This window comes from Tauraco erythrolophus, chromosome 19 (genome assembly GCF_009769465.1).
Source record: "Tauraco erythrolophus isolate bTauEry1 chromosome 19, bTauEry1.pri, whole genome shotgun sequence".
In the NCBI taxonomy this organism is placed as follows: Eukaryota; Metazoa; Chordata; class Aves; order Musophagiformes; family Musophagidae; genus Tauraco; species Tauraco erythrolophus.
The window spans coordinates 6,978,522-7,002,569 of NC_141483.1; the positions used below are offsets into that span (position 1 = coordinate 6,978,522).

Consider the following 24,048-nt stretch of genomic DNA (forward strand, 5'->3'; position numbering starts at 1 on the left):
AATATAGCACAATAAATGCCAATATGATGAAGTATAACAAAAGGAAAAAACAATTTCACATCAACTACTGCAAAAATTTCTTTGAAACCACTAGAAATTATCTAAGTTCATGCAATTCTTGCAAAATTTTTATAGAACAATAAAAAACAGATACAGTTTGGTACAACATAAACATCTCTCCTTTGTCTCCTCACTGAATGGCCAGGCCTGTGATGCAAAAATCCCCAAATCAGATTTTTAATGTGATACCAGGGGGAGGAGGCTGGTGGACTGGACTGAAGAACTTGATTTTTTTTTTTTTTTTTTTTTTTTTTTTAAAGTTTCACTTTTTCTCTGTCTTTGTATGCCTACTATTTGCTGGATAGTAAATATTCCATCTCTGAGATAATACCCACTTATTTTTAGTGGGTAAACAGAGAGAGAGATGCTTGCTTACAGAACTAGTAGAGATTTAAAATAAAAAGAGGGGGGCATAATAAGAACCAGAAAAACATACCATGCTTAGAATCAGCAATTAGACCTCATTAGACACAGTTCTAAAGGAAACCACAAGGGCAAAGGAGAGAATTTTTTTTTTCCTTCAGCAATTTAATGTTAGCAGATATTACTAAGCATTTAGCTATCAAAAAAAAAATCACAAAATAACTGAGATGCAAATTTCTTAGTTGCAATATGTAGGAAAAAAAGAAGCATTTTATTTTTTATTATTAAAATAATTTGGAGACTATTTTAGAAAAATCTATATCAATCTTTAACTTGGAAGATGTCCATTGTTATCCAGATAGAAGGATACATTGTTGATACACATGACAGAGGCTAGCAGACAGGTACAAGAAGATATAGGTTTATTTATCTTGGTTCTGGTACAAGGCTAATGGACCTTTTGGCAAATTATTTTTCCTCCTTTTCTTACTTCTCTCTTATCTACCTACTCTTAAAGGATATGGAAAGCTTTCCGTGTTTGCACAGCACTCAATAGAGACAGTTGATGATTTCTCATTTGCTAACACTTTTTGATGTGAGAGGGACAGTTTCAACAAGTTATTCCTGTTTCCATGAAGTTTTCAAAGTTACCACTGGCCACTGAGGGATGCCCATCCAGAAAACAGTGTCAATTCCATAATGTTGCCTTTAGAATCTGCATATTTGGGTTGGTGTTTGCTCAGCCTACCCTCAATTCATCCTTACCTGGATCAATTACTTTTATGTTGTTCTTAACATGAAAGAAGTTCGAGACATTGAACTTATCCAAGTTTGTTGGATCCTGAAAATAATAATTAAAAAAACAATATCAGAGAGCTTGGTAGGCACCGATTCCATGCAACAGGCGAGTCTGAAGGGCAGGCACCACCATAATAAATGAATCGGGAGAGACAGAATAACTTCCATACTCGCCAAACCACAGAAAGATCAAAAAATATAAAGCAATCAATCCCAACCGACATCAGCAATAAGCCCGTTCACAATAGGCTCCTTAGGGATAAATTCCCAAACATAATATTACACATATTTTGCCTACAGAAGTTCCTCACAGAAATAAGCTGAGTCTACCCTATCCTAGTGAGAAGAAAGAATGAGGAGATGTGATCCCCTGATTCTTTCCTTTGTTCCGTGGTTTGGTCTAAGATCTATGCAAATTCACATTAGCTATCTCCTCTTTATAACCACGTGCCTGATTTGCACGTGCTCGGAACTTTTGTAATGCATTTCAAAATACAAATAAACCTCAGAGCAAGTCTTTGCAGTCAGAACTGTTTTGATTGGGATTTTTCTTAACAGCGAAATATGAGCTTACAGAATTGCATTTAAAAATTAAAACAATGATAAAAAAAGCAACAAAGTGGTATTATGAAAACTCTATTCAGTGACCACTCAAGAAAAAGCAGCAAAAATACACAGTCCATTAACTGTGAGTCTTTATGCTATCTCTAGGCAACTTTCTGCATAACTGTGACCTTTTGTTAGATCGAGTGAGACAAGGAATGCCTACTGGCGACCTAGGTTACATTATACTATTACTAAACAGTCCTTAATCCTCTTCTTACAATGACTTCAAGGTTTTCTCCTCAAGCTCCTCTGCAGCACAGAAAGGTCAAAACATCAGCCCAAGACACTCAGTCATTTCTGGAAATTCTATCTTACAGAAGACAAATCGAAATCTAAATACCAAAATATCTTAATAATTTGCAATAGTTTCGAGTTCAGGAAAAATAATGCAACATATTATGCAAAAAACTATGACATTGACATGAATAGTATTATACCAAATAAATTTAACAAAGTTTCTCAGACCACCACTGTTGGTAAGAAGTTCCAGCAATTCCATCTCTGCTAAAAATAATGATTAATACAAGCAGAGCTAGTACCTCTATCACTTATTAAATTATCTAATTAAGCCTTTCATTCATCCCTGAAATGGTATGCTCCCACAAGAAAGTGCATTTTTAGTTTTACTGCTGATAGTAAAACTAAAACACATCTATGAAATCAAGCTGTGTGATCCTGCACCCCAAGAATGACCTCCTGGCTTTCTGCTGTCCTCTTTCCCAGCCACCATGTAATAATTTTCTATTGTTTTCTGTCCCACTATTTGGACCTGTTTTTTAACCATTTTTGTATCCTCTGACATCAACACTGAGGTAAATTTATTATTTATTACCTCATATAGCTATTTATGTATGTATGAATAGAGACAATTTCAGCCTTGCTCTCTGACAGTCAACAAGATGCATGGATAAAATCTGGAGAAAGGGCTCAGTGTGCTTCCAGAAGACAGGTTGCCTCCTCCCAAACATTCTTCAGTAATCATGAGCTGCAGCTCTCCCAGACAGAAATCATCGCCTTGCATGTAAATGTACCACCTCAAAAGGTAAAGGAAGCAAGACTGCTTACCCTTTACAGGAAAGGAAAAAAAAAAACAATCTGTGTATTAATATTAACAGAGACAAATGGATTTATAGCAATCCACGTCTGCTGTTCACGGAAAAGCTGAAGGGCAAGACTGACTCCTGAAATCAAGTTTTCATGGACAGGAGGGAGGGCAGGAGACAGCAGTATAGATGAATCAGGAAATCCCTTCACTGTATTCCTCTAAATAAAGCTTCTTGATTTACTGATTCATTGATTGTTTAAAAATAAAAGGACATCACAACTGCCAGTGCCTTATGGAACCAAATGTTTTGTGCTCAGGGTATCATGAATCAGATTAGTTCAAACTGTTTCACAGCCACAGCTCTTTCAAACGTTTACTTTGCTTAACCAGCCTAATTGCAGGTGTTGAACAACTCCAGCAAAAATGTTTACAGTTGCTTTCCCTGCAAGGGATTTCTCAGGGCTCTGCAAACCACTGCTAACCTGCCTGTAGGCAATGCCACTCGTTATGGTATGAAGGAAAGCAGAGGCTACAGCACAGCTCCCTCTCCTTGCAAGACCACATCCATCCGCTTTCTGAGAGACCCGAGACAACCCCAAAGCCCACAACTAAGCCCCAGGTCCTCTGCACAAGGTCCTTCATCACACTCAGGCAGGCATTTGTTCAAACGGAAACCTCAAAGGTTTGATTTAGGGTGTTGTTCCTTGCGTTCCTGATTCTGCATCGAGAAGGCAGACAGCCTATGTGCTAATCCAAAACCAGTTTCCCTCTATCAGTGGAAAAAACCCTCAAAAATGGTTCCTCAAGTTGAAACTTGAGTCTCATCTTACACAGGACACTGAGGACAAGTGGCTGACATATTGATTCCTCCCTCTAAAATTTACAGAGCATCATGATACACTAGGAGAAGTATGATTAGAATTAGGCAAACGACCATACTAAGTGTGACAGTAGTGCAGTGAATATTAAGCAAAACACGAGACACCATTTGCTTCTACCATCCCCAAGAGCAGAAACGCATCTGACCAGTCCAACCGGCGCTACAGAAGACACAAACCACTTTCTTACTGATAGTACTGAGTCCAACACGAGATACACATTTTTTTAAAGGTAGCTCTGTGTAAATTTTAAAAGTGCGTATGTTCTTCAGACATGTCACTTCAGGAAGAAAACTGTCTAAACACTAATAATTAGCCTGCCAAATTCCACCCATTGCATCCATGACAGTTACTGGGCACAGAATCAGGGCAGTTCAACCAAGACACCACAGGGATGGGCAGACTGGCATATCCACATCGTCAAAGCCTTGAGCTCTAATGAATTAACGGCCTCTCCTGGTCGGAGAAGGGCTGGACTCACTGGGAGGCAACCACTCCTGTTAGGACTAAGGCCTGAAAGCCAAAAGCCTGAAGAAATAATTTCTGTGTAACCACACAGAAACCAGAAAGGAAGATAAACCATGAAGAGTAAATCGGCCTACTCTTGTTTGTCTTAGCGTGTTTAAAAATATGTTTTCAAATTACCATGGGTAGCAGTCTTGGGGTCTTTCTTATTAAGGTTACAAACCATAAACTACAGTTTAGCAAATTACTAACACAGATACAGACTTCAAAGGGTTGCTAACTATCATGACTATGAAAAATGTCATATTTGATGTTTTCCTGAAAGCTGAGTTCTGAAAACAATTAATCTCAAGTTTTATTCCACTTTTTTTCCCCCCTAGCATTTCCCAGTTTCACCTACTTAGGGAAACAACTTAAACCCCATTAATTTTAAGCACCATACACATAAGCCCCCAAAAAAGCAGGCTAAAACTGGCACAGTTTTAGACTGTTTGATTTCTTTGAGGCCTGATTCCTCTCTTAGCATTTGGTCGGCCACGCTGCATCCCTAATTATCTTCAGGAATGCTACCTTCAAACGACAAAATTTAGAATTATAAAAACCATACTACCTCCCATGATAAAGCCAGATTCCAGGCATGTTGAACTTTATTTTTTGGATTATTTTAATAATTTCCATACTCTCCCTTCCCACCCTACGGCTGAGATTGAGCATCCCATACGCCGCCCACAGCCCAACGCGTCACTTCTTAACTGGCCACTCTGCACATGCATTGGTGCAGGATTCGCCCTCAAAGAGCCCTCACCAACAGCCGAGAGAAATCTGCTCTGACCTTCTGTCACACAAACGAGAAATAGCTGAGGAGTGAAATATCAATTAACAGTGTGCAGCTCAGCTACCTCTAACTTAGCTCATTAGTTCTGCTTCCTGCCACGAGCGCCAATGGTGTTTAACAGCTTGTCGGGAATCATGTCTTGTCCACGGCTGATTAGGTTGTACAGGAACAATAAAAGTGACATAAGGACACACATAACAGTACGAGCCTTTTTTTTTTCCCTTTAGCGTGAGCAAACCTGTTTCCCTTCTTCCCAGACTTTTTTTTGTCTCTAGTTATTTCTCCCAGAAAACCCCTCCGTTTCTGTGGTGCAAAGCACATCCATTGGTTAGTGTGCATCTATCAGGGAAGGCTCTCAGCAGGCTGCTGCCAGAGGACTGTGCCTATTAACGCCGGCACAAGAGGGTTGGGGGGGTTTATTGCAATTCTTCCAGCAAAGAGGAACAGATCACCTCTGCCTCTGCTTCACCTGCAAGCACTGCCGTGGAGCAGAGCCACACTTCTCACTAACTCCCCTCCCCTGCCAGCCAACAGCCCAGCAATAGTTTCTAAGAGTTTCCAAGAGCAGGAATAATTTCTTCTGTATCATCACAAGTTTGAGAGCCAGGGTTTCTAATCTGTGAACACAGACACAGTGGAGGATGAAAAATTGACAGGGGGCTAAAAGAGGAATTGTTCTCATTTCCTCTGAACATGCCCTACCAAATAGGACGTGAAAGCAGGGTACCGTGGTGTTCTTACTTTGCTCTCCTCAGGAGCCTCTCACACTTCCTGTGATGGGAAGAAGTCCGCAGGACTGTCAGAGCCCACCACTGTGTCCAGCAAGGCACTACCTGACCCTGTTCCTCTCTGTGCGTCCTGAGCCGGGGCAGGAGCTTGCTTCGGCCTGCCCACTGTTACAGGAGGGAACCCCAATTACACTTAGTTATGTGCTTGCTCTTAAGTTCCACATCGTTACACAAAGAATAATTTGCAGAATATATGATTGAAATGCACAAGGAATTTACAGTAACACTAATAAATAATAATTTATACCGGACTGTTGTCCAGATTTTGTCACAAAGATTAAACGGTGGACAGCAGACCTTGAGATCTAACATTGAATTACGCCCCGAAAAAAATTGGCTTGGAAGGTAACTTCAAATTAGGTTAAACATTTAGATTGAAAATTAGCTGAAAATCTGTAAAACACAGGACTGCAAGAATCACCTAGTTCTGAATCATAGTCTAATGCAATCTTATGTCAAAACTCTTCAAAAGCTATACTGAACCCTACCTTTAAAATGATTGCAAAGTGAAATGATGAACAGCAATGTACCAGCATGGGAATCAGAAAAGGGAGGTACGAACACTGCAAACAAGCTTCAATACCACCAGCCTTCCTATTACAGGTCCCCACAGATCTCCAAGTGCTTTACATCATACCTTACCCATTATGTATAACTAATACATTTTTAAGTACTTGAGCTGTCTGACATTCGTGACATTTGCAAGGGATGCTACGTTAGGCTGAGCTGAACATTGTTCAAGGTAAAAGAATACAAGTGGGTTTAGAGTCATGAGAAACATGGACAAAATACAACAGCAATATTTCATTTAGAAGAGATACGAACCAGTACAGTTGAAAGAAAAAATTATCTGAAATAATGGTAAACTGTAAAGAGAGAAAAACTTGGAAAAAAGTATCATCTGCACTGTAGAAGATGGAAAGCTTGGCTTGAGTTTGTGGCAAGATCATGCAGCTAAGAAAAGGAAATTTCAACTTAGGGGTAAAGAGCTACAGTCTAAAAAATCCAGTCATACTAACACTGCTGGTCTAGGAAGGGTTTCATGTGGAATAACGTCACGTGTATTTCTGTCGTTATCAGCAAGATATTAAACCAGAATCCATGACATCTTTTGCCTGAATAACTATATTCCAATTTTGGTAATGTATCTTGCACACCAGGATATGGTATTATTCTTTACCTCCTGCCCTGAGGGGCTAGATAACATCGCCATATGTTGATGAAAAACTGCCATGCCCTACCCCAGGACATTTGCATTTCAACAGGGAAAAAAGCAATTTCTGTAAGTGCAGGAAGCACTGTGGATTCCTTTACGAAAAGAAGCACATCATTGATTTAAGACAGCTAAGATAGTTATTAACAACTGAAGTTATGATTTTGATTTTTTTTAGTTCCAGATCCAAAATAATCTGTCCTTTTTAACAAGTAAACTTAATAGCAACAGGGCACAAATAACTATAACTAAAATCAAAGTGACCAGCTGAGACGGTGCTCACCAGAAAAGGTAACTGGGATGGATTATGATTAGCGTTTGAATAATGTTTAGCACCAAGAACAGAATAAAGAATTTTATGCAATTCTCTTTCTTCTAGAAAGCGCAAATTTTTTTAGTTTTGTTTTTAATTAAATACATTAGGAGACAGAGGTCAAGTTTGAGGTCAATTGCTATTCCAGTTAAAGAACATCCCTAGCAGCTGCAGGATTGCCCTTTACGTATCAATAAGGAAAAATCCGATCATACAAATAATCTGTAAACATACATTATTCACATTTTCCATTTATCATGCAGTACCTCACGACCAAACACAGGTACCCCATCTGCTTCCTAGGACATTAAGCCAGCCTCTGGAAACACTATTTTCTATTGATAAACACAGCTATTACAGACAATCCTATTCAGCTGTTATTTGCGAAGCAAGGAATGTTTTTATAGCAGCTTCCTTTATATCTACCTTTTTGCCAAACAGCAGGGTGTGTTACCAACTCAGTCTCAATTCCAGCTCTCAGATACCACAGTACTCAATTTACACAGAGGAATGGAAAAACAACGACGTGAAAAATTTCAACATAGAATTGAAAGGTTTCTAAGAGAAGCGGGATTGGGGAGCTCTAGAGCCACAAATTGAAACACGACAGATTGCAGTCACGAACTCTGGCTAAGAAACAAAGCCACAGGTGGTAGAGCTTGGCAGTGTGAAGCCACCATGCTGCCCACAGTGTTGTCAACAAGCGAGCTTACAGAGGAGACATTGGTCTGTTTTTCAACAATTTACATGAGAAAATACTATGAGAAAATAACAATAAATTCCTATACCACATATACGTAAGGAATTTTAATACCCAGGCTAGTCATACCACCTTAGACTGCATTCTGGCCTCAACAAAGCAAGCCTGGGTAGGGCAGCACTTGAATAGCAGAAATCAAAGTGTACTTGCAGGTTTGCAGCGGGTGCTGTGCAGTGCATTAAATGGCTCTCATTTCTTATCCAACACCTCGAAGCCATTTTAACTTGTTCGTTGAAAATCCTTTTTCGAAAAAAGTAGGTAAAAACTAATGGAGTGAAAGGTCAAACTTTAGCTGGCTAACAGCATTCAGATGGTCAAAATCTCTTCCAGACCAATCACAAAACGGATAGTTTTGCTATTTCTAAACGTATGTGAGAAGAGTCTACCACAAGATTGTACACTACAGAAGTCCAGTTAACACTAATCCATAATGAGTTGTTTACTTAAGAGGAACAAATCTACTCACACATTACAAACATCATCCTAAATGGACGTGAGAGAGGTACAGGCCAGGTATGGCTGTGACCACCATGTAGCTGCCAGGACGACTGTACCAGTGACTGGATAACTATCACAATCTACTTAGTTTCTGTGAATGGAGGTATTCCTCCAAGCAAGACAGAAATCCAACATGTCAAGAACAGAATGAAGATGAAAGATATTGATAAAAATCCACACAGGGAACACCTAAATTGCTAGCTACTGCATTTTGAGATTTAGGCATCTATAGCATTTGTTTGCTTTTTAGGAAAAATCAAAGCTACGTGTGTAACAGTAACACACTCTTTAAACATACATTCAATTCCAAACAAACAAAACAAATCAAAATATTTTTAAATGATTGCACATTTCAATTATTTGTTAAAAATAATTTGTTTTTCCATACTGATGCACAGAAATGTTTTTAGTCACTCATGTTGTCTTTTTTTACCATTCCAAATCCATTAGCAACCATGCAGTTACAGTCAACTAACATTCTTTTGGGAGCTTTCAGTCTGAAAAAGCTAGTTTTTTTACTTCCATTGGATTAAAAACATTTTACTTTGTTGCATTAGCTTGAACAGCCATAAACCCAAAGGAATAGAGAAAAAAATATTTATAAACATGCTGTTCAGCACTGCGGAGTAGAGAAGAAGGGACATATTTCATTTAAATTTAGACATAAATGAAAAATATTTTTCTATTCAAATTAGACTGTATTAGTCTTGGTTAGTGGCAATTAACTGTTCATGAGATGCATACTAACTCATAACTCCAATAATAATGATTGTTGAATCTTTCTTCTCCTATTTTGAAACCATGCAAGCTTAAAAATGCGTACTTTTAAACAAAAGTTTTAGATCTTTTGATACTAAACTTAATCTGTAAATAAGTATCTTTTATGCTCTGAAATTTACAATGCTGTTTTGATTGGGGTTTTAAGTCTGTTAACATCAGTAAAAGACCAACATTGGTATCTATGCAGAAGAAAACCATTCTAAGCAAGCACTTAAAGAAAATCCTCTGGTTTGCTGCTGATTTTACTCTACATTTGGAGAAACATTCTGTAAAAAATGCTTTTCTGAAGCTTTGACTCTTTTAGGCATCTTAAAAGAGCAAGATGGACAATCAACATCAGTCTTAATGTAACATGTCAACTTCCTAAAAGTTTATATACTTTACATTCTAAATCATGTTTCTTTTGATCACATAGACCAGGTACTGTTGGCTCTCTACAGCTGAAGATGATTCTGGACATATCTTTCCCTTCCCTCTACCCAGTCTGATCCCAATGCACTTCTGTTAAGTCTCACAATAAATCAGAGGTGTCACAGCAATTTTTCAGGTAAGATTAATAGAAAAAAAACCCAAATCTTATCTGCAGTTTCAGATCTAAAACTTATGATTATGCACAAGATCTTACATTGAGTAGGATACAGCAAAGTAGTGAGCAACTGCAAATATATTTGTCAAAATTCACATTTTTACATGGCATCCTTGACTTTTTCTGTGTACCTTTTCTTTTTTTCTCCTTCAATTTACAAAGTTGAACAATCTGCTTATCTACAAGGCACACAATCATCACTCCAGAAATTAGTCAAGCTCTAAGTTATATGGCATCTTTGTGGCTCATCTGGTTAACAAAGATAATACAGCAGTTCCCTTTCTACCCATCTCCAAGACACACACACAATGTTTCTCTATTCAATTATAACAGCGTACATAGCAACATTTCATCCTCTGCAAAGAAGCTGTATTATAAGACAGAGAGAAAAGTTTACCTGCAGTGTCACAATGTCTTGCCGAGTGAAGGGCTCGTCTGTCAAAAGATCCTTGTAGCTCTTTGGTTTTATGTTCAGCTGCTCAACTGCCTAACAGACAGGCAAAAGACACAGATATTAAAAATTGGATACTAATGTGCAAAAATTACAAGTACATATGTGAAACCAATAAAACCTTTAAAGTACAAACAATAAAGAAAACGATTTCACTCTTCATTCTCAACTGGCAGCTGCAATATTTTCCTTGTGTGCTTCAACAGATGAGAAGCTTTTGTCTTTCATTCCTACAAAACTCGACAGTTTTGTGTGGTTTGTTTTTTTAAAAAGAAAGAACCCTGAAGTCTCCATTCCATAGTTAGGCGTATCATTTTAATCAAATCCATCATAAAAGTACTGCCAAAATAAAAAAGTCTTGCTGTTTTCTAAGTATTTCACAGATGGTATAAGACTGGCAGCTTTAACAAGGGGTCTGTATCTCCCCATCAGCACCCCGCAGGGAGGTAACGCGTGTCCCAGGCCACCTCGTACAACAGCAGAGCTGCATTAGCCCCTCACGCTCTGTCCACCCCAACTGCTGCATCTAGCCTGCAGCAACTCTTCTGTTCACCCGAGAAAATTAAATGATGCTCAACAAAGCAGCAGCGTGTTATTTCATAGTGAGAATCAATGTGGAATGAATGCTTTGTCGTTATGAAAAAATATATCACGCCGAGAGACGAGTGTGGAGGTCTACCTGCAAAAAGACTGAATCTGTCTTATTCACCCAAACATCCTCTGTTCTCCTCAGACGAAAGCGATAATGTTTTTCTAGTACCTCCAGAAGTCCGTAAATTAATTCTGTGCTTATAACAAAGCGATAAATGCCATTGTTTCAAGTGGTACACCACAGGAGAAACCAACTCTCTCGGCACAGCTTGTTTAGGAAGCCTGGTATTATAAACTGTAGCAAACTGAGCAATAGCTTTATAATATCGACAAGCATTTAACAAAGACTACTCTTAAACTCATTCTTGCCTTTTAACCCAGCAATCGAAGCATCCTGCTTCCAGAAGGAACAGAAAATACTTTTTATTTTAACCTAATCTTGACTGCTCTCACAGCTGGAATGAAGACAGTTCAACTACAACAGAACAAGTTTTCAAAAACATGACGAATCCAGCCTTTTCCTTGATTGTAATGGTTTCAGCTTGTTCCTCTCTCAGTATGTGAAAGTCCTACTGGAATTTCCCATCAACAGATTTCAAAAAAACAAATGTTCAGTATTCAGACTTTTTACAACACTGGACATAGATTCATCTATCGAAGGATTTATTTGCTACTGACAAATAAATAAACCTTGCTTTTACAATAAGGATTATGCAAAAAAGTCACAATTAAAATTCCATCTGGGTTCATACAAATGTTCACAAAACACAAATGAAAACGCAGTTCAAGCGTCCATTAAGGCATTCTCTCTGCTCTTTACCCAGCTCCAGTCAAAATACTCTTTTTTTATTCATTGTTATGAATAGAAATGAGGCAAATCGTGTTTTGGCGATTACTGTGTATCAGAAAGAAGACAACAGAAGATTTGTCTATTAATTCAACGGAGGAGCATATAAAAGCTACTCATTTTGGTCTGTAAGATTCAGTGCATGCAGATTAACTTAGGAAAAGGTTTTAAAAATATCTTTTAAATCACATTCTAGGGTTGTTCATATTTTGAAGGCAAAAGTCAGAGAACAATTTGTGAAGTCAGTTCATCTCCTTGTACTTTAATTTCCCTGGCTGTAGAACAAGAATAAAATAAATTTACCTCTCTAAAGCATTTTGTGATCTTGAATGATGTCAAGTATAAAACATTAATAATGAAATGCAACAGAGAACCTACCTCATAGGCAAACACATTTCCAGTTGTCTTGATAGCCACAATATGGGAGTTATTGGTGAATACAGTAAACAGCACTGGGCAGTGGTATTTACCTGAGAGAGGGGAAAAAAATTTAAATTTGGCCTGAAGTCCCTGCAAGTGTTTTGAAATAGCTAATTTCTGTTATCTCTGTGAAGGGTACTTACATTAATTTTTAATATAAAGCATAACTTCAACAAGTAGTTAATGTTTTTTTAACTACGCTTTGATTCTTCAGTGCCAAATAGAAAAAGTAACACTTAAGGGAATTCTAAAGCAAACAATGAATATGCAGTTTTGAACTCTCCTGCCTTCAATCCCCCAACATAAAACTTTGTCCAACTTGCTTGGTATCTACGAAGTACCACAATATAACTGTTATTGTTGTAATTAAAGCTCTATTGATACCATGAGCCTGTACTTTATAACAAGCTCAGTGCTGGATTTTCAGTGTTGCTTCAAGGAATAAAAGTTTAGCTTATATCCTACAAAAAAAGTTCACAGCAGCTGTTGAGCTTTTAGGAGAGGAGAGCATTCTGTATTCAAATGTGGCAAGCAGAACGCCATTAAATCTGAACACGTTATTCAATAAGGAACCCAGCTTCTGCTCTAATCAAGCTGTGAATTTTCCCAGGAGGGTCAGCATAAATATTAAGCGTGTCAACAACAAGCAAACTGATGGAAGGCAATGTATGAGGAAAAAGAAAAATGTCTGGATGATCTCAGCAGAAAGCAATTAGAAGAAAGTTAGTAATACTTGATCAGTTTGCTGGACCCAGGGTTTTGGGTGAGATTCTTGAAGTGGGTTGGGTCTATTTGGTTCTTTTTTTCCTAATTACCATCTGAAAATCAAAACCAGCAGGGAGACCAGAACAGAGACTGCTCACAGCACCTGCAAAGACAGGAGAGGGGAGCACCTACAGAGTATTTCCCGATAACCGATCGGTCAGTGGGAGCACTCTGACCTCCAGCACACTGATGCAAGGAAAAACTGAGGGCTGTTTCTGTTCAGGCCACCAGAGCTGAAGGAAAGGCATTATCACAAGGGTCTGAAATTCAGCAGAAAGTTCGGAAAGGGATTTCTGGAAGTAGCATCAGGGTATGGCCCAACTGATAGATACAGAAACACGCTGGTAAAACGGGAGGCCTCACTCCAGCTGCTTCAAAAAGAGCAAATCACTGTGTTTTCAGTTCTAGCAAAAGCAGAGCTGCCGAGAACACACACTTCTCAATCTGGATAGAAGGTACCCAGCTAAGGATGGATCATTAAACGGAAGAAATGGCAATATCTGAAGAACTTTTTTGTCATAGAGGTGTGAACAGAGAAGATCCTACATATGTAGCAACCATTCTACATGTTAAGATTCAAAGAAAAGTTTGCTGACAGATAGAAATACATTTGACTCTTCCTCTTTTGTTGCATTTTCCCTTGATCTGTTAATGACACGGCATGCACCTTTTTAAGGAAAAGGCTTCTGAGACTGTGCAGCTGCCGTCATTCCACCCCAGCATTATGAACTTGACTTCTTTAAGGAAAGCACAATATTGCAATATCTTTCAAAAACCTTGGCCACAGTGACTATTGATCATTTTTTAGCACCCTGCTCTTGAGACAGATGGAACATAAAACGCAGAAGAAATCCATAAGCTAGAGAAAAAACCTTGTAGTCTATGGACTTCAGTAAGATAAGGAGACAACCACTCCAGAATTTTATTCCCACGTAATCCGTGCCACTCTCGTTTCAAAGAAATCATTATCTGCCTTGTAAAAGATGAATTCATCTCCACTCGTCTCATGTATTCTGAGCATCCTCTCTCAGATGGCAGATTTTATATCTTTAACCCTGCAGAAATAAAACTCGAGGCTGCTTTCTTGTGTGCTGCTATTCATAAAATCCCAAGTGTTCATTTAAGTCCAATTCATTTTATAAACAAAAAGTTCCTCAAAGCCAAGTGAGTAGCAAATAATGCCATAGGCAAGTTAGAAAAAAGATAACATATTATAGAAATTCAGCCTTTTCTGAAATTTTTCCTTAAAGTAAACAGTACCTTACTGCAGTAGCAGCTATAGTAAAGTGAAATTGCTGAATAATTTACAGTTCCTCAGTGTAAAGAAAAACAGAAACAGAACTTTAAAGGTAAACATGTCACTCACAAGAAGCAGTTATTCTACTCAAAAAATAAAAACCACCACAGAGAACACAAACTACGTAACTTTACCATGAGTAAGGATTTATTAAGGCAGTCATTAAGTAAAAAAAAAAAACCCAAACCCACAGAAAATTGCTGCACTTACCTTCACTGTTTTTAGCAAAATTCAGCTTTATAAGTGATTTGGCATCTAGTTTCTAAAGAAAATGAAGCATTAAAAAAATTAATCATAACAGAATCTAACCGTGGAAATAAAACGAAACTGTAACATCAGTGTTAGCATTTTAATAGTATATAATTTATTAATAATATATTGCAAGTTGTCTGAATCATCAGAACCCTGGGAATTCAAGTCACAGACAGCCCACAAGAACAAGGCTCACTGAGCCTGAGAACCGGGGTAGGTTTATTTACAGTGCTGTGGTTTGACACGGCACAGCGCGTGAGGAGTCGCACAGCTCTGGCTTAGCGCAAATTGAACGCAGAGTTGGCATGAAAAGCTAAAAGGTCAGGATCATTGCTGCTGGTCAGAGGTGACGATTCTGAAGGGACCTCTGATGAAAGTCATAAAGCCAGAAAACCTGTAGCACTGTGACCTGGGCACACCACAACTGGGGTCACCCCACCAGCACAGCCCACCGGGACGGGCAGGTAGCACTTGACTGGGGCACCCAGTTGGAGACAAAGCCCAGCCCAGCGAGCTGCAAGGCTGAGTCAGGATCCCAGACATATAAAAACCAACCCCAACAAACCTGCTGATTGTATCAGCTGTCAGAGACAGTTTCACTGCCAAATTGATCGTTAAAAGCACACACAGGACAGGCCTTTTAAAAGAAACAATCCGTTCTCTTCTCAGAGCACACACCTGAACATATGAGGGAGGTTTTTATAACCCAGACAACTCTTTATAAACACAGCCATGAGTGAAGACCTGCCAGCCACGGTGCCGACACTGCTAGTTCAATCATTACGGCAAAGAGCGATAACAAAATCATGTGAAGCTCCGTCAGCGGACTTTTCCCATCTAATTAAAATTTGTATTATTGGTTCGGAGAGTACATGTTACGACAGCTGGACTCATTCGTTTATAGGAAGGCATTTCTCAAATTATTTTCAGCCAACTGGTAGGCTCATTTGCTGCCAGATAGGTAACCATCTCTAATCTATTAGCAAGAAGAGCAATGAAGGCTGGTAGGAATAAGATGGGGAAGGGAAGACAGAGGCCAGTTTAGGTTATATTTAGTTTTGCAATGGAAGACCAGTGCTGCTGCTGTTCCTTAAGTGGATTCTCAAAAAAATCCCCAAAAATCCCACCATCTGCACACTGCTGAGGTGCAAAGAGTAAGAGCAAGGGCAACAGCAGCTTCTGAAGCAACTAAGTGAACTTTATCCATTTATTTATCTTCTTACTAGGACAAAATCGTCAAAGAAGTAGTAGGGGAACAGCAGAGTTGCCAAAATGAACATACAATCCTGCACAGATCTGTTCAACCTAAACAACTTATTAACACAAAGCAGCATCCATCTGTGCACATGTTGTGCAACAGCCCAAAAATTAGGTTCCAGAAAAAGCTTCTTTAGAAATACGACTGCTGGAAACATTGATAATTTGAAGGAAGGCCTTTAAATTATCTCCTTGGCAGACTTGAGCTATCCCCAAAACATATGAGCAGATCGTCTTTAAACAAAAATGGAAACAGTTCCCTAAGAAACAGTTTAGCATGACTGAAGATTCAGATTTATACCTTGACAGAAATTTAGTGGAAAAGATGGACTGAACTGCTGTACAGACTTTAAAGGCAGCAAAAGCTGCAGTGTACCGTTTCAGCTGTCAACGTATGAAGCATCGTTAGAAGTGCTGCCAAGTTCTCGGACTCCTACTCCATGCCCAGGGAAATAGTATGGTATTTCAGGTCACATCTTACCATAATATGGAAAAAGGTTAGTTTTCAGCACCAGTTACTCACAGCGAATCCGCTGCTCATACTGTCACCTGCTCCCCACTGAGACCAGCACTTATACAGTCTTATAAGTCAACAGTAAATGAAAAAATAGTGATTTTCATATAGGAATTGACATATACGCACTGCCTGGAGTCTTCTTCCAGGATGAGAACTCTATATTGAAGTGCTGTATGAACATTATAAACTTTTATTGCCACAGACAATTTATGGCCTCCTGTCAAGCTTGTGTTGAAGAAGTGACTTTGGCACGTCAGCTCATGCCCTTTGGAGCAGCTCCGTGCTTCGGCTCTGCTGGCAACAGCTTTGCACCCAAGCACTCCCACACCGTGTCACGAGGGAACTTCCCACTACTGATAAAGGATGTTATTTGTGCAATGTATTTATGAAGAGGGATGGAAACAGACTGAGAGCTGTATACAAGAAAATATGTGGGGGAAATATAATTAGAGCACCACCTCAGAAATATTTTGAGAACTTGATTAATATGTCTTAATGCATGGAAAGACAACAGAGGGATTTAGTGCTTCATCAAAGGAAAGCTTTGGAGCACCAGAACAGCAAAACCAGATGATGATCTGCTACAAAGGATGGCCACAGCCTACAAAGGCAGCTCAGTGCCAGAGACCAGGCTGCAGCATCGGGCAACTGCACATGGAGCAGCCTCAGAGGAGGGAGTCTGGCCTGCACACCAGGACCTCCAGTAGGTCTAGTTTTGAAAGACCTACACATTACACAGGAAACTATGAAAGAACACAATATAGAAAACGTGTATTTTTTTTTTCCTCTCAAGTTCTCCATTTCACATGAAAACAGAGTTATCTTGCGTGTGGGTAAACCTGCTTTTATTTATTCTCCATCAAAAGTCGAAGCTTTCCAAGAACCATCACACAGTTTGTTGCCATGGAAATGACCATTATGCCACAAACAGGTGCCAGTCTTCACAGGAAGAGACAGCAGGAGTGAATGAGTCCTAAAATGAGTTAAAGCACTTGTTTTCTTGTATTTCTTATTACTAATAAAACATAAGAGAGCTCAAATACTGCATACAAAGCTCATGTTCAAAGCTATTTCCAGTGTGTTTCCCTGACACACACCTACTACCCAGTTTCAGCCAATCTACAGTGAAGAACGCAAGAAAAAAACCAATATTTATTAAAAACACATGATCTAATTAAAATTCTAAATTCTTAATGGAAATGAAAGGCCACAAGCATGTGCCACTTCCCCTGAGCAGAAATAAGAGCTGCATATTCACTTCTAAAAATATTTTATGCAAGAATACTGGAAAGCAGACGCATTTCACGGCACGTAGTGCCAGCTGCTCCACAGCAAGGAAGGGCTAAAAAAAACAAACCCAAAAACTGTGCAAGCTTTTTTCTCAGCTGACTCCTCTCTCACAGGCACACTTCCACAAAGGCAGCCAAGGCTACTTTTGGCCATGACCTACTTTCTCGCAGCAGCGAGAAGCCCCACCGCCCAGCACGCTCTCATCCGTCAGCTGACAGCACTCGTTCCTGCAGGATCCCAAAGGGCAGCATCCTTTATTGATACCCAAAGCAGAGGTTATTATGACGTGCAGGTTAGTGGGGCACTGTGGCAGCTCGCGGATGAAGCGTGCCAATTGTTTCCAATTAAATCATTCTCTGCCATCGCTGCGCGTCTCGTGAAGATACGACCTACAATCCGCGCGCATCAATTAGTTACACTCTCTGAATCCCTTTGGTCTGTGGCTGCATGTTCTTCTCGTTAATGAGGCTCTGACCCTGTAGGATACGCACCAGCCTGAAAAGCAATCAAAATGGGCTCATTTGGTTCTCTACCCACACATGGATAGAGTCGGTGACGTGTGGCAAGAGTTGTATTCAGTAAATACAGACCTCCCCGCTCTATCAACAGTAATTGAGTTATCGTCAAAATGGTCCACGCTTGGGGATCGGACACCCTTCTGAATGGCCTCTGGCGGGAACACACAATAATCCAGCGAAGCTATCGCGGGGAAAAATTAACGTGTCAAGTCTGAACTGGTTGACAACACAAAGACAAAATCATCCAGTGCTGGCGTGGCCATTTGGTAGGTTCTCAGCCCACCAAAACAAGGAACACAGAGTTACCTCAAATAGAAGAGAAAACCAAACCAAATGCTAACAATCAAACACAACATTGCCCACCGAGTACCAAATTTAGCTTAACAACAGCTAATTTTGTATTAAATTCTTTGGTTCGTTCTAAAATGAGACCTGTTACTCTTTGCATACAACTTCACATTTTAAGGAGCCATCTTACAATTTTCCCTGCTATAAAACCGTCAAGAAATATGGGGATATGAACTGAATGAATAGTATTGGAATAACTCCATGTATCATGTTACTTATTTCAGATCTTGTAAATGGATTTAATGATGATAAAAGGTAGTGGAAATCCTCAGCAAGTTATGGGAATGTGACTGGAAACAGCAGCGCTGTTTAAACAAGATAAGCCATCTTCATGTAGTTTAATATTTCATGAAAAATTTGAGGTCAGCAGCCAATAAGCCAGAATAGTCTCACGATTCAAAGTATCGTTTCCATGTTCAGTTCAACAGCAAAAATGCTAGATATTTATCATGTGGACAACTGTCTACCAAATGCTAAAAAGATACCCTCAAATCACATTCCTGGATGAAGCTGCTGTTTAACTGCAGCTTTCATCTACTACTGAACTGGTATAGAAATGGACACAAAAGATCCTTCATTACCCACTTCCAGACCACTGTATTTCCATATTTAAATTTTAATTAAACTGACACCATATGGTCACCACAGCCTTGTCCAGAGAATCATAAAGATACGCTTGATAACACACATGGCTCACAGATACTAGCAATAATGTTGCTCTATCAAAGAGCACATTAACCGAAATTACCATGAGAAAAAGACGTGTAGTTTCACTTGCAAGATTAAACCTGCAGTCTTACTGCAGTCAGAAGTCTATCAGTCCAGAGACCCAGAGCCAAATACAAGATGCTTCACAGAAATTAAAGCTTTGCAGAAGCATCAAAAAGCTTGTCTCCAATTTTAGTGAAAAACAGGCAAGTAAGGATCTGTGGGAAACCTCATACCGCATCTCATTTAAGGCTAGAGCGTTTCACAGCTGCTAGTTTTTCAAGTGTCACAGTCACAAAACCCCCTCCAATGTGCACACTTCCACCAAAACACGGAAAAGGAAAAAAAAGAGACCATCTGTTCAGTCTGTAAAACCTAGATGTAAATACTTTTTAGCTGTAAGGGAAAGAATGCGTTAGGAATAATGCTAGACACATTTATCTGCCTGTGTCCAGAGCTGGTTTACTGCATAAAACACTGTCCATCACCAGCACAATCCCCATCAGCAAGGTGTGAAGGAGGCACAGCAGCTCAGCCAGTGACTCATGACACTGGAGGGTTTTAAACATCTCCTTTTGATAAAGCACTTGAACAGTAAGTCTAGGCAAATCTCATCTTCTTCGCCCTTGCTGTTCCCCAAACATACGTGGAATTGAAAAACAAATCCCCCTTTTAGGACAGATAAAAGTTCTTAGTGGTGCTGGGTGCACTCCTGTAAAACACGCAGATACAACTTTGGAAGAGAAACAATCAACTATCCACGTATTCATCAGTAACAAAGAAGAGTGGGAAAGCTTCAGAAAACCCAATAAAAAAGGAGCCATCTTCCAGGTCATCAGCCTCACCGAGACCTTCATCACCCTGACACCACCAGTGCTTTTATGACCGTTTCCACTTATGACACACAACTTTGTGGTTGTTCCTCCGGGCATGAATCATGTCCTCACATGTTTCTATCCAGGGGCCTTGAAAATTTATGGTCACTCGTGAAATATTAACTCATTTAGACTGTTGACTAAAAGCTAATAATTTCTGAAGCAAATGAGGTAAGACGACATGGTTCAGTTGCTGCATATTGAAGAGTTCATCTCATTCGAAGTGGATTCCAGGTATGTGAGCAGCAGCCTGTGTCTGCTGCCCCCAGACAAAAATGCACCTGGAGAGAGATGCTTAATGATGATGGCTGTAACCATCCGTGCCTGAAAGACTGCTACAGGTCACAGAAATATAGGCAGCAACATTCAACTGGAAACAAAAACAAAACCAAAAAAAGAGAAAAGGAAGAACCACTGCTCATCCTGGAAACTCTTACTTATTAAGTACCTGCTTCTGAAATGACCCAAGCTATCAAAAGAATATGCAACAAATTACCATATTCTGACAGCACCTTTCCTGTCTCAACACATACACTGAAGCTGTTTTCTGTCTTGCACTATCATGTGTAATATACCAAAGTATTTCGGGAAGAGATTAGAAAATATTCCCACCACTGTACCAGGCATTCACCAAACATTTACTGTGTATGATTAAGATTAACTCTGTTCAAAGAAGATAAACTAAAAATTAAACAGATGTGGAGAAGGACAACTGTGACCATTTAGGGTATAGAGAACTTAAAGGCAAGAAGAACATCTGACAGGAAAATACGAGTCTCAACAAGAAAATGTCAAGAAAGCATTAAATTCCTCTGTACCGAATCCATAGCTGTAAACACTAACAGACAGAAGCACAGCTTTGGCACAAATACAAACGAGACTAAGCTGGTCAAACCCCAAATTTACAGAAGATATCTATCAGATGAAAAACCATCAGAAGAACCTCTCGGCAGTCATAGCAGGAAGAAAGAAAACACCAGTTCAAGACAGAGCATGCAGATGCAAAGCAGATTGCAAGAGAGCCGAAGACCTCAGAGAGTCTTCTAGTTTTCTATTCCTCATCATTTCACCCTTCTTTCTGCAACACATGAAAACCAACTAAGCTGGATTTGTCTGAACCATTTTTCAACAACAAAGCTTCCCTTGGTTTTATTTCTGTAAGCTTTGTTCTCTGCTCTGTAATAAGCTATTACTCACCCAGAACAAAACTGTATCCCACCCTCCACTGAAGCTTTTCTTACAAATAAACAAGGAAAAAACCCTCCCTCCTTCCCTTCAAATGCACAGGAAAAAATAAGTTTAACAAAAGGGAGAAAAAGGGGCAACTGACATTTACACCTATGCAGTATTTGAAGACTTCACTGAGTCGCATCAGACAAATTAAGAACTATACTTTGAATTTCAAAGCTGAAGATGTGCCAACTTCTTCTGACATGCATATGAAAAGCTTTCTCTAGAGAAGAATTAAAATTCTCGTTTATACATCAGTTATGCTACAGCCAAATGAGACCTGAAGGTACTGATCCACCTAAATGATCACTCATTTCCAAAGCCCAAAGGAGAAAACGTAGCAGACTACTTGGATTTCAGGTGCTGTGCTCTGACATGGAGGAAGAAAAAAAAATGAAAGGGGGATAGGTCCCACTTCTCAATTTTTCCACATAATGAAAAATATCTCAATTAGCCAAATTATTTTACTCTTAATTAGACAGTCCTAGCACTCTAGATAAGGAAAATGGATGCGGAGGTAGCCTGCCTATGGAGGGCTGCACAGCATTTTCCTCTCAATATTTTATATCTAGACAAAGAATGAAAATTCTCAGAGTAAGCACAATTTGTTGGAAATAGTAATGAAGAAAACTTTTCAAGAGGAAAAAAGAAGATAAGTCACAAGGAAAATCTGACTCTGCTGCAGTGTGCTGTCTTTAGAAAACCATCTAAATCCTAATATATTATCAGCATGTTGCAGAAAGGTCTAGACAAGTGCTCTGAAAGTGTATCACATTGAAGATTATCTACAGCTGTTACATTTTCCTGACAACATATTCCAAGGGCAGCGACTGCTAGGCTGGCATGAAAGAGGTCACCTTCGAACCACGTATCCTTGTCTGATGACATCCATTATTTGCTGCTCATTATCTAGAAACACACCTGGAATAACGCAATTAAAGCATCAATCTGCAGTAAACTACCACACAGACCATGTGAATGGAGTTACAAGCCCCAGTCACTGTTGATTTAGTTCAATGAAACTTGAACTTGTCCTCTCTCCGGTTCAGGCCAGAGACCTGTTCCACTCAGCTCATCACTGGATGAGTTTTGTTTGTGATCCTGATCTCGACGCCTCTGACTCAACAACGAGTGAAGCTCATGCAACCCTCTTCAAGGGTCCCTTCCTGAAACACATGGGCTCTGCACTGACTATTTGATAGTGGTGGAGAGCAATTTGTAGTGAACTATAAAGCCTTGGCTGGAATTTAACCTGTACTTACAGGAACACCTGTTCCTACAGTACTTGATATTTCTCACGCTCCTGAGATGCTGCCAGTTTCTTTATTTGGACTATTGCAAAAGAAGAAGAAAATATCCAATCCCTCTTTCTCCTTATGTTCACCACTTGGGTGAGGAAACAATTATCAGTGCTTTCTATTTCTGTATCTGTGCTTTCAAAATACATACATGGTAAAAACACTTTTATGTTTAAGGAAGTTTCACCTTTGCTCTAATTTCTGCATCCTTTTCAGGCAGGATTTCCCTTATTTAGGCAGCCAAAGACTTTTTTAGTGCGTTAAAAAAAATATGTCGGAAGGTTGTTTGTTCATTTTTAAAGCGGGACGAATACATTCAGTGGTAAAAAAGTAATCTTCTGCATATCCTCTCCATTAACCTGGTCAGCAAGCTCCTCTCACCTCAAGACCAGCAACTGATTTCTATGACATTGACTGAAATCTAGTTGACCAAATTGAAAAGAAACCATGCTTTCACAAAAAATAAGTAACAACAGCCACCAGCATTAGGGAAAAGAATTAGCTAATAAACATATTTAAGGAATGTATTTGAGAAGGACTTTTCCGAAGTTTTGAAATAACAGATTTGGTTGCAATTTTTTCTTTCGAAGGTAAGAAGTTGTTCACTTTGAAAATGCCTGTAATTATTCAGGCAAGCATCATTCTACCAACCATATTTGAAACAAATGATTAAAAAAAAAAAAGGGCACTGCTTACGCTCCTGTGTGAGCTGTGCTGAGTGAGGAGGTGTCTGCTCTGTCATTGCTGCAGGGCATTGCAGGTACAAGATGTGCGTCTCTGGGTGCTTTCAAAGCATGGATCAGACAGGCTTACTGCATGAGGCAGGCACCTGTACTGCCACAATGATTTGATTATATTAGTCATAATCTCCCCCCAAGACATTTTTATTTGGTAAATACAGGATTAAGAGTGTGGGAGAACAATAGCAAATATTTATCTTGTACACAGAGCAAAACTTTGGGTACAGCTCTCTCTTTCAAGAAGGAAGATGTGCTGCTGGGAAAAGTCAGAGATTTTCAGTCTCCGACTCCAAAGTCAGTCCTCATTTTCCATGTCAGTGGCTCTGCCTTTTGCTCCTTCTTTAAATGCCCCAGACTCCTTTTTAAGGTTATCTTCAGAGACAGCCCAAGCATAAGGCTTTTCCAACCCTAAAAACAATCCTCAGAATTTATAAAAATTTTCATATTTAACCTAGTAAGAAAAAGCTTTCTCTGGTCTGTAGTTCTGGATCCTAACCTGGCACGAGACAGGGCACAGCACAAATCGTGCTCTGCCTCATTTGGACCAAAAACGTGACTCTTAGTCTCATACATCCATCACACCGCATCTTCAGGTCTCTTAACCTGACTCTTAGGCATATGTTAAGCCCATGATAAACTAACTCAACTGAATCCTG

At 39.4% G+C, this 24,048-nt stretch overlaps 1 protein-coding gene across 1 annotated transcript in view; it reads right to left on the bottom strand.

Annotated features, from left to right (window-relative positions):
• The window catches only part of PPIL2 (peptidylprolyl isomerase like 2), a 73,886-nt gene that overhangs the window by 44,060 nt on the left and 5,778 nt on the right, over positions 1–24,048 (bottom strand). Inside the window, exons 6-9 of the mRNA XM_086623294.1 lie at positions 14,570–14,621; positions 12,256–12,347; positions 10,386–10,475; positions 1,189–1,264 (exon numbers count right to left, since the gene is read on the bottom strand). Of these exons, the coding sequence (XP_086479420.1) occupies positions 1,189–1,264; positions 10,386–10,475; positions 12,256–12,347; positions 14,570–14,621 (310 nt within the window). The remainder of the gene's footprint in view (positions 1–1,188; positions 1,265–10,385; positions 10,476–12,255; positions 12,348–14,569; positions 14,622–24,048) is intronic.